The sequence below is a fragment of the Galeopterus variegatus genome, unplaced genomic scaffold, assembly GCF_000696425.1.
Source record: "Galeopterus variegatus unplaced genomic scaffold, G_variegatus-3.0.2 Scaffold845, whole genome shotgun sequence".
Lineage (NCBI taxonomy): Eukaryota > Metazoa > Chordata > Mammalia > Dermoptera > Cynocephalidae > Galeopterus > Galeopterus variegatus.
The window spans coordinates 466,497-478,473 of record NW_007726956.1 but is presented as its reverse complement, the minus strand read 5'-3'; the positions used below and the strand labels follow the sequence as shown (position 1 = coordinate 478,473).

General features: G+C 42.3%; 1 protein-coding gene across 1 annotated transcript in view; it reads left to right on the top strand.

Moving 5' to 3' along the window:
- MKRN2OS (MKRN2 opposite strand) overlaps nt 1-2,688 on the top strand; it is a 10,360-nt gene extending 7,672 nt beyond the window's left edge. The window contains exons 3-4 of the mRNA XM_008572875.1: nt 1,257-1,419; nt 2,263-2,688. Coding sequence (XP_008571097.1) covers nt 1,257-1,419; nt 2,263-2,485 — 386 coding nt within the window. The 3' untranslated portion in view covers nt 2,486-2,688. The remainder of the gene's footprint in view (nt 1-1,256; nt 1,420-2,262) is intronic.
- Nucleotides 2,689-11,977: the final 9,289 nt, after the last annotated feature.

The following is an 11,977-nucleotide window of genomic DNA, read 5'->3' as shown; positions in this document are numbered from 1 at the left end:
CCAAAAAAAAAAAAAAAAAAAAAAAAAAAAAAAAAAGGAAGCATGTGAAGATAAAACAAAAAGCATTCTTGCCTGCAGAAAAAGGGCCTCGGTGGATCCACTTGCAGGAAATTGTAGCCTGGGCCAGGTGAGGCTCTTGTCACAGGACTATGCCATCAGACACAGGTGAAGTCTGATGACAGCTTTCCTTAACTCCTGGAGGCAAGAGAAACTGACACTGTGAACAAAAACCTGGAACTGCTTTTTTTGAACTCAGATTTACCCACAGGAGCAGTCAAATTTACCAATAATCTTTATCAGTGGAAACTGATTGCTGATTTAAGGAAATAAGATACTTGTAAGTAGAGAACTTCAACAAAAACATTTGGAGGGGATTATCTTGGCACCTATTATGAGGTATTGTCCCATCTCCCCTAGGGTGATGGAGACAGAAAGGATTACTCAAAGCCTATTTCTTCTGAGCAGTGAGAAGCCCCGAAGGGGTTAATTTCCAGGAACCCTCAAGAGAGAGGCATTCCTTCTTGGAAAATTAACACCGAACTCCTCCTGTCTTCTCTCCATATTTATTCTTCAGGCAGGAAAGTTACAGAAAAGGAACATAGGTGGTTACAAAAGAACAGTGAGATAATTGTCATGGCAACAGTCATTAGGTTTATTTGCACCAAGGACATCTGCCTTTGGAGCCAGCAATTTTGCTGTGTTACAGTTCTTTATCTACAACAGAGACTTTAGCCTGGGGAAAGTTTCCTGTCTTCTGCAAGCTTAACATTTCTATGTGTAATTGTAAAAAGTTAGGTTTTACCTGAAACTACAGGGCTTTGGAAGCTAGGCCCTGTGAAATACATTTGCTTTATTAATGTTAGCACACTCCACAAGGTATTGTCCCAGTTTCCTGGGGGCAACTTCACAGCTGAACAGCAGGTAGAGCACGAGCTGGGTTTCCCTGAAGGACACACTTTGCTGACAACAGGGAAGGCTTGAGGCTACAGGATCCCCTTCCCTGTCTCCAGGCAAGACTGTATCTAAATCTCATTAGATGGATGGCTGCTTCCCCTCCTTCATGAACCCAGAGGAAGAAGATTCTAGAATCTCTCACCTGCCCATTGTCCATTGCTCTCTGACAGTAAGAGGAAAATGCCACCTGGATTTATATGATGTAAAGTTACCAAGGTGGCTGCTGTCATTTTCTAATGCCCCCTTTTCACAGAAGTGTGCTTTTCCTTAAGCCTCTGCATGACTCTGGTTCTGGTTTGCAGGAGTTGTGTATAACTACAATGTTCATGGTGTCCAGCGAGATGAAGCAGGGTGGGAGCAGAGTCTAAGTATCCCATTACTGCAGCCCAACATGTTTGGACTCATGGACCAATGGGACAGGTACCTGGAAGACTTCTCCACCACAGGGACCTGGCTGCCTCACAGGTACGTGGCCACAACGACCACCACTCACTGGCCCTCATTCCCACCCGAGTGTGATCCCTGTGTGGTCACAGCTCACAGAGGACTCAGCTGCATTTAGTTTCACGTTGAGCCCATACTGAGATATTAGCCCCCATAACACAATGGAAACAGGTGTTGAATTATTGTAGGTTTCCTACAGATGGGGGTCAGCACACATTTACACAACCAAATCAGTGTTTGAAGAGCTGAAAGGACCAGAACCTTTTACTGTAGTTATTTTGGTTCTGTGACTAGGTATTTTTACACATATACAGCAAAAATCAAGATATTATATTCCCTTAAAACAAAAAAAAAGTTTTTTTAAGTGTTCACAATGTCAAACTATTTAAAGTTCTTTGTTTTTTAAATTTAGTTTTAGCAATTTTGAAATTAATTTCTCAATTCCTTCATCCCTCAACATTTTAGATGTATAGCATGCTTGTGGATTTAAATTGTTTTGAGGCTTCCCTTGAAATAAGTTCAGACAATTTGGGATTTAAAACTCAGATATGGAATTCCACTTCTAAAATCTAGAATTTTATTAAAATTAAGTTCCTCAAATTGGCAGTTTACATGCAACAAAGTCACCACGCTGAACATCTGGGTGAGTCCACTCCTATCAGCCCTTAAGTAGCAAGTAGAAATAGCCCAAGACACCAATCGTCTCCCAGGATTGCATCTCTTGAAGCTTCTAACCAAGTGGGCTGGCACACATAGGGGCCAGCTCACTGAAGAACCCAATTTCAATTACAAAAGTCCTTGCAGAGGACTGCTCCTAAGGAGCTTTTAAAACTGAGTCTTCTCTCAATGTCCTTGTTTTGTAAGGTATGAGGAAGACCACCACAACTGCTACAGCTACACCCTCACGTTCATCAACTGCATTCTGACCATGGAAGGCAGAGAGCAACTGGACAAGAGTGAGTTCACAGAGAAATACGTGGTCCCGAGGACAAGGCTGGCTTCCAAGTACATCACACTCTATCGGGCAATAGAAGAGCATGGCTTCTACGTGACTGACCGTCCTGACCGAGAGACAGGCCCTGCTTAAGGAAGCGTCTGTGCCGAGTGCTGTGCGCAAGGGCAGAGGGGACAGGACGTTGGGGGATTACCGCCTTTACTCAGCACTGTGGATTTCTACATGTAGTTAACTGTGGCATGAAGAAAGTGTATGGTTTTCCTTTAAGCATATTGCTGCTTACCACAGCATAAGAATTTATAAAAACTAATAAAAATTGCTCTGGGTTTTACAAATTGTATGCGTTACAATTAAATTATTTTCGTAGTGGTTGAATTTTTAAACTGAGAACCCACATTACATAAAGCAGAAAGTGGCAGCACCTTTTACTCACAGAGCAATGAGAACTATTCTATTTTTTTTTTTCCTTTTTGTCTTTTTTTACTGACCGGTAACGGGATCGCAACCCTCGGTGTCGCGCCCGTACCGGGGACCGGCAACGGGATCACAACCCTCGGTGTTGCGCCCACACCACGCTCAGCCAGTGAGCGGAAACCGGTCTCCACATGGGATCCGAACCCTCGGCGGGAGCGCCGCCGCGCTCCCAAGCGGCCACCGGGCCGGCCCATGAGAACTATTCTTATAAAGTACTTAGAGCTGGACAAGTTCACCTGTTGATGTGAATCCAGAAAGTGCGGATTTCAAGACAGGAAGGTGAATTAGACACAAGTTAGGAAGTAATGAGTACCTGCCCTTCATTGTTTTTATTTTAAAAGTACATGGTAACGCTTGGATAGTCAAAAACAGTAAAACAAAACGAAGCCGAAAACACCCCTCAGAGTGTCAGGAAACGGCCACGACTTTTGAATGAGCTCTTTTGAGTCTATATGCACAAACTGGATTGGCGACTATGCACATCAGTGAGACGCCAGTCTGTTCCATCTTGCCTGGCCTGACACAGGGAGACTGGGGTTGGTTTTACTACTGCAAAGCACTTCCTCTGCCCACTCAAAACATGGAATTCAGAAAGGACACAAAGAAAGGGCTGTCTTCTTTCTTCTAATAACTCAGGAGGAGGAAGGGAGAAACTGGGATGAGTAACTATAAAGAAATCTGTGATTTTTAACAAGTATGTTAGAATTTGTATACCTAAATAGTCATTGTAGTGGACTGAATTATGTCCTCCCCAAACTCACTAAAGCTTGAATTGTGTCCCCCAAGTTTTACGTATTAGAAACTTAGCCCCTACTATGACAGTTAACAGGGTGGGAAATCCTATTATGGAATTGAAAGGTGGAGCCTTGAAGAGGTGATTGAATTGTAGGACCGTGCAGTAGTGAATGGATTAAAAATGGTGGTCAGGGGCGTGGTTCTGAGGGCTTTAAAAGAAGAGGAGAGTCTGTATGTCTGTCTCTCTCTCTGCTCTCTGCTTCCACTATCTTGCAATGTGAGACCCCTGGATCACTGTCGCCACTCCCAGATGGACTCTGGACTTCCCAGCCTCAGAAACTGTAAGCAATAAATTTCGTTTTTCTTTTTAATTACCCAGTTTTGTATATTTTGTTATAAGCAACACAAAATGGACTAAATACAGTCATCAAACTTTAAATAGCCAGTGTGCAAAACATTTCAGAATTTCTCTTTGGAAATTTCTTCCAGAAATCACTTAGTACTTGACCAAACATGATATACTACCCCACTTAATCATATTCCCCAGCCTGGGCACCAAGTGATACTTAATTTCCAAAAACCAAACCCATCTTCAAGGTACCCATAACTACCCGATGCTAAAATAACTTAGTGGGAGCCATTAGACTGAGATGGATCCAACACCCAGGTTCCTACCTTTTTTTTTTTTGGTAGCTGGCCGGTATGGGGATCTGAACCCCTGACCTTGGTGTTATCAGCACCATGCTCTACCAGCTGAGCTAACCAGTCAGCCCATGGGTTCCTACCTAATACAAACTAAAACTTAAGCTTAGCTAATCATAAATGGCCAACTGAGCATTAGTTATAAAATCAGAGACTTTCCACTGAGATAATCCAAATAAGGCAACTGCTCAAACTTTAACCATTCAATTTCTTTACTATGCTTCCTCATCCGCACTGTAAGAGCCTTCCCTGCAAACTCTTCCAGCAGAGCCCAGAACCACATTTGGCACTGTCCAATTCATGAATTACCATTTGCTCAAATAAACTCTTAAAAATTTTAATGTGCTTTATCTTTTAACACTAGTAACAAAGCTATTCAGAAAACTTGCCACAGACCATTAAAGCTTGTTTCCAAACAGGCATCTGATCAATGTTTCAGCACAGGCAACTTCAGTGGGAAAAAATGCACAGCATCCCAACATTTGCACCACAAATTCAGGTACTTTTCTTTAAAGGAAACCAAAACTGCCCATCCAGAATAGATGCCACTTTAAACTGAACTATGAGGGTGCTCCACAGGGTTCAAGAAGTCATAAAGACCTCAGGGGTAAAGATGAAAGATCTGTTGAGTTGGAGGAATATTCCAATTTGCGCCCATTCTCTTCACACTCTATTCTATGAACTGAACAATGTTGCTCAGTTCATAGAATTATTCAATTAAGTTTCCTTTAGCATACCAGCTAAATGCTAGCTGAAGCAACATGGAGACTCAGCATTGGCACCAACTTGTTTCCCCAGATGAAGTCTCAGTGTTCTTCCTGGCACCACCCAAAACATGCTTCTTCATTTCATTGTTAAACACTGCCCGGGGCACACATATGAGGCTTGATCAATGCTCATGGAATGACCACTGGGCTCCTTACCACAGCAAGTGCCTCAGTGTTATTGATGAAAAGACTAAAGTGACCCCCACAAAGGTACCTTTCCAAAGCCTCTACGGCATACATGAACTACTCCTATAACCAGGAAAACCCAATAAACATTATTAAAGAAAAAACAAAAAAACCCCACAATGGCTGCATCTAGCTCCCTTTGTACAGGAGGAGCTCACTGCTCTACTTCCTCTCTCCCAACCTCCTGTGCTCTCACCACTTCACCTCAACCTATTTTTCTATCACTTCCTCCTCCACCATCTTACCTACCAGAGCGTAAAGTAGGCTTTTCACTTCCCAAAGAAAACAATGATGGCAATGCTTACGCTTTATCTGAAAGGGAAAAAAGTGTACCTACTATGTGCCAGACCCTTCTGTATGTTATTTTATTTAGTCTGCAAAACAAAGACAGGGTGTATCCCCACTTTACAGTTGAGGAAACTGAGGCTTGGGGTGATTAAGCAACGTTCCCAAGGCCACCACTGTTTCCCTAGTGTTGACTTGAAATGTGGACCCAGGTTTTCTGATTCTTATCATAATGTGCCATTTAAAACTTAGGCAGAAGAATATTTGCCTTTGAAGTATTGCACATGAAAATGTAAAGATTCTAAAAACTGTAAATGCTAGAAACCTTTCACTTAAAGGAAATTACATTTGCAATAAAAATACTACCTCTTAGTTTAACAATTTTACAAATATGCTTTTTTACAACATGTATTCTTAAGCAAGGTATTCCTATATTTCACAAAAGAGTAAACATTTGAAATTCCCAGTTTTTTTAAAAAAAAAACAGATTTAAGAAAAATTGGTGGGTTAAAATATCTCAGTTTTTAAAATGGGCCTCAGTTACAGTATGAAGGAAGTTAATATTCATGGGATTATTTAAGTCTATAATCAAATTTTGTGTGTGTGGTTTTATTTTTTTGTGTGTGTGGCTGGCCATTAGGGGATCCGAACCTTTGACCTTGAGGTTATAAGGCTGTACTCTAACCAACTGAGCTAGACGGCCACTCTATAATCAAATTTTAAAAATTTAATTCAATTGGTAAAATCATAAATGGAAGGTGGGCGGTAGGGAAAAGAGAAATTTTATTTCTTTTTAACTTAAGTACTTCCCCAAAAGGGGTAAAATAAGTTAAGAGCCACATTCAAGTAAACAGCAACTTTTTAAAAAGAGAAAACATTAAAAACAAAACATTATAAGTAACAATGAAATTTTAGTTTTGTATATTATGCTCAAGAATGCAGGGAAATCTAACCAGCTCCAACTAACTTCTCCAGCCTTGCAAACTTGCCTAAAAGCCATGTCCCATTCACACTGGTTTAATCACTGTAAAGCGTTATGTATGGACTAAGTGCTTACTTTATAGAGGTGAATCTCTTCATGAGAGAACTTAGGACGGTCAATGGACGCTGCCATTCCTCCTCACAGTCTGGGGATGAGGTCAGAAAATATTAGCCTCTAAAACTGAAGCTAAAGAGTCAACATAAAACAGTCAACTGCACGACTACTTCTTTAACTGTGTTTCTAGGACATCAGTGCTTCCTTCCTCCCCCTATATGAGTAACCCCAGTAGTGAATTACCGAAGGTACGTGACACAGCGTCAAGCACCTTATAAGGATCAACCTACCTAATCCTCCGACCCTCTGAGGTTGATAACATTTTTTACTTTAAAAAAAAAAAAATTCGGGGCCGGCCCGTGGCTCACTCGGTAGAGTACGGTGCTGATAACACCAAGGCCCCAGGTTCGGATCCCATATAGGGATGGCCGGTTTGCTCACTGGCTGAGTGTGGTGCTGACAACACCAAGTCAAGGGTTAAGATCCCCTTACCGGTCATCTTTAAAAAAAAAAAAAAAAAAATTCAGGTGAGATTCACATTACGTAAAATCAATCATTTTAGGGCCGACCCTGCGGCTCACTTGGGACAGTGCGGCGCTGAGAGCGCCGAGGCTGCGGGTTCAGATCCTATATAGGGATGGCCGGTGCGCTCACTGGCTGAGCGTGGTGCAGATGACACCGAGCCAAGGGTTACGATCCCCTAACCGATCACACACAAAAAAAAGAAATCAACCATTTTTAAGTGAACAATTCAGTAGCATTTTGCACATTCACAGTGTCGTGCAATCACCAGCTCTAGTTCCAAAACACTTCTATCACCCCCAAAAGAGATTCCGTACTCACTAAGCAGTTGCTCTCATTCCTCCCCACCCCCAGCTCCTGAAAACCACCAATCTGCATTCTCTTTCTATGGACTTAGCTAGTTTGGATATTTCACGTGAATGTATGTATGGAATCACATGTGACCTTTTGTGTCTAACTTGTTTCACTTGGTATGTTTTTGAGGTTCATCCATGTTGTAGCAGGTAGCGGTACTTCACTTCTTTTTATGGCTGAATAATGTTCCATTGTGTGTATACATGAATAATATTCCACTGTATGTATACATTAATAATACTAACCTCACTTTAGAGATGAGGAAGCTGAGGTTGGGATCACACAGCCAATAAATGAATGAATTAAGATGAAAACCTGGATCTGACTCCAAACCAGGTAGCTCTTAACCATCCTGCCCCCCCAACCCCCAAGGACAGATGAAGGAATCGCTGAAATCTGGTACCAAAACCAGAGTTTCATAAGCACAGCTTAAAAACCCTGCAAACTGTGAACTGCCAGCTCTAACCTGAACAAATGGCACCTTAACGGGAGGGCAGGTTTACTGTCTCAGAGCCACACTCCACTGCTCCCAAGGTTGGTGCAGGCCTTCCTGGGTGACTGTCCGATTCCAGCCCCGGGCTCTTTAGAAGGCAGAACGAAGGTAATTAATCTCATTCCAAGATAGAGCAGCCCCTCTGGCACATGGAAGGCCTGCAATAAATCTCCTCTGGCCTCCCTCCACTCTCTGGGCATAATGTCTGCACTCATCATCAGGTAGGTCTACTTTCCAAAAGCACATTTCAGTTCATAGCCCAGATTTAGCTCTGGAGATAAATAAATTGGTACTGTGTCTTCTCTGTCCCTTGACAGTTTGGCGTTTTGAGCCACTCCTTCCAGGAAGGGAGGAGAAACATGTGTCAGGTGCTTTTGGAGTTCTCCTCATTTACCCACATAACCACACAATGAGGGAAGCATTACCATCAGCCCCATTTTAGAAACATGAAAACTGAGGCCTATACAGGGCAAGTAAATTGCCTAAGGTCACAAACCACTGAGAGGCAGAGCTGAGGTTTGAGCAGTGCCTTTTTAGAAGGTTCATTCCACTACCCAGCCTCCTGCAGAATTATCTCTGGGGAAATGAATTCAAAGCTAAGCACCATAGTTGCACCAATGTTCTTAACCTTCGATTCGTAGACAGTCCTTAGAGAATCTGCAACCCTCCTGACACTGTTTGCAATATCACAGGAACAAGCACATCCCTGGTGATGGGGCCTCAGGCTGCATCCCAACCTTGACCACCACTCAGCTGTGCAAGAGCACTTATCCAACGTGATGTGGTGGGTGGCCTTCCTCGCTAACCTCCACCAGACAACAGGGCTGTATTTCTGACCTCACGTGATTATCTAGGATAGTGCCATTTCAGCTGTGATCTTGGGTAGGCTCCGAATGTGAGACTGGGAGCTCACAGGTCAGGCCCTGCACTGGTGTCACGGTGGCCACCACCTTTGAGCCCCAGGTGCTCCTCCTGTAAGTCCCTGCACTTGAGCTCACAAGGCTGCTGCAGGATAAACACACACAGTTATCTACCCCCATCTCAACTCCCATGCTCGGAACATCTGCTATCATGATTTGCAAAATCTTGCCCTATACTGGCTATCCAAATCAAATACAACAAATATGTAAGAGCTTGCAGCAAATCACTCAAGTTGTTTGCCCGCACCACACAGAGGCTACAGCTGGGGCTGCTGTCTTAGCTGATCAGCAGACACTGTGGTGTTCAGGGGTGTGGAGTACTATCACATCATCTTCCCCACTTTAGCAAAAGGAAATGTCTCCTAAGGAAGTGCAAAAGTCTATGAAGTAAGTAGGTGAGTTTAAGAGGCCTAGGAAGGGCCGGCCCGGTGGTGCACTGCTACAGTGCGCCGCTTGGGAGTGTGGTGGCGCTCCCACCGAGGGTTCAGATCCCACATACAGAACGGTTCCTGCTCACTGGCTGAGCGCGGTGCGGGCGCAACACCGAGGGTTGCAATCCCGTTGCCGGCGCAACACTGAGGGTTGCGATCCCGTTGCCGGATACGAAAAAAGACAAAAAGGAAAAAAAAAAAAAAAAGAGGCCTAGGAAATCCCATTGGAACAAAAAGGTTGGAAGTGACAAAGTATACTGTGAAAGGTAAACACGTTAAAAGATAAAATCTTGGCCAAGCATGTGTCCCCCTTTTGCAATGGGTAACAAAGTAAAACTTGTGAAAATACTGTTGGTTCCAGAAAATTTTCATGCTGTTTGTGAGCACAGTGTGCTAAAGCCAGGGAAGTTCCTGTGCTGAGGATGTAGGCCAGTCAGCATGAAGACAGTGAGACCAGGTTGACATAGCTGAAGTCTCTGATGCCACTGGAGAGCTGAGAAGGTGATGGAGAAGAGAGATGATGAGGTGAAGAATTTGTTTTGTTTTGTTTTGTTTTGATGGCTGGGCAGTAAGGGGATCCAAACCTTTGACTTTGGTGTTACAACACTGTGCTCTAACCAACTGAGCTAACCAGCCAGCCCCAGGATTTCAATTTTAAAGCAAGTCTAAAAGGGCCAAGAGGTTAAGAATCACATAAGCCTGTTGCTTTAAAGACTATGGGTGAAGCAATTTCTGCTAAGTGAGGCTGCAGCATCTCCCCCAGTGAACTGTGGAAAATTCCTAAAGGTGGTTTTATCACAAAGCAAATTTCCAATCTTAAAGAATCTGTGCTGTATTTTTTTTTTAGAACAAATGTCATCTTGTGCATTTATTTCAGAAGAAAAGAAAAAAGTTCCAGGGAAGTCCTAGCCAGAGCAATCAGGCAAGAGAAAAAATAAAGGATACCCAAATTGAGAAAGAGGAAGTCAAACTGTTCCTGTTTGCAGATGACATGGTTTTATATATAGGAAACCCTAAAAGCTTCACCCGAACACTCTTACAACTGATAATGAATTCAGTAAAGTCGCAGGACACAAAATCGACATACAAAAATCAGTAGCATTTCTACACACCAACAATGAACTAGCTAAAAAAGAAATCAAGAAAGCAATCCCATTTACAACAGCTATAAAAGAAAAAAATACCTAGGAATAAATTTAACCAAGGAGGTGAAAGATCTGTACAATGAGAAATACAAATCACTGCTGAAAGAAATAGGACACAAAAAGATGGAAAGAAATTCTATGCTCTTGGATTGGAAGAATAGACATTGTGAAAATGTCATTACTACCCAAAGCAATCTACAGAATCAACACAATCCTCACCAAAATACTAATGATATTCTTCACAGAATAGAAAAAAAAATCCTAAAATTCATATGGAGCCACAAAAGATCCCAAATAGCCAAAGCAATCCTGAGCAAAAAGAACAAAGCTGGAAGCATCACACTATCTGACCTCAAAAATACTACAAAGCTATAATAACCCAAACAGCATGGTACTGACACCTAAACCAATGGAAGAGAATACAGAACCCAGAAATAAAGCCACATATTTACAGCCAACTGATTTTTTTTTTTTTTTAAAGATGATCGGTAAGGGGATCTCAACCCTTGGCTTGGTGTTGTCAGCACCACACTCAGCCAGTGAGCAAACCGGCCATCCCTATATAGGATCCGAACCCGTGGCCTTGGTGTTATCAGCACCGCACTCTACCGAGTGAGCCACAGGCCGGCCCCTCAGCCAACTGATTTTTGACAAAGAAGCCAAGAACACTCATTGGGAAAAATATCAGTTTCTTCAATAAATGGTGCTGGGAAAACTGGGTAGCCATATGAAGAAGAATGAAACTAGACCCCTATCTCTTACCATATAGTAAATAAACTCAAAAGGAATTAAAGACTTAAGTGTAAGACCCCAAACTATGGAACTACTAGAAGAAAACATAGGGGAAGTGCTTCAGGACATTGGTCTGGGCAAAGATTTTATGGATGAGACCACAAAACCACAGGAAACAAAAGTAAAAATAGACAAATGGGATTATATCAAACTAAAAAGCTTCCATACAGCAAAGAAAACAATCAATGGAGTGAAGAAACCACCTATAGAATGAGAGAAAACATTTGCAAACTATTCATCTGACATGGGATTAAAATCCAGAGTATGCAAAGAACTCAACAGCAAAACCCCCCAAAATGGGTGTATGAGCTGAACAGACACCTATCAAAAGAAGACATACAAATGGCCTACGAGTACATGAAAAAATTGTCAAAATCACTAATCATCAGGGAAATGCATCCACAATGAGATATCACCTCACCCTAATTGGAGTAGCTTTATCAAAAAAGACAAAAAATAACAAGTGCTGGTGAGCATGTGGAGAAAGGGGAACTCATACACAATCGGTAGGAATGTAAATTAGAACAGCCATTATGGAAAACAGTATGGAGTTTCCTCATAAAACTAAATAGAACTACCATATGATCTGGTAATCCCACTACTGGGTATACACCAAAGGAAAGGAAATCAGTATGTTGAAGAGATATCTACACTCCCATGTTTACTGCAGCACTACACAAATAGCCAAGATACAGAATCAACCTAAGTGTCCACCAACAGATGAATTGTTGGGCTACGCCCGGGCCGCCAGCCATTTTGGGAAAGTACCTCAGCCATTTTAA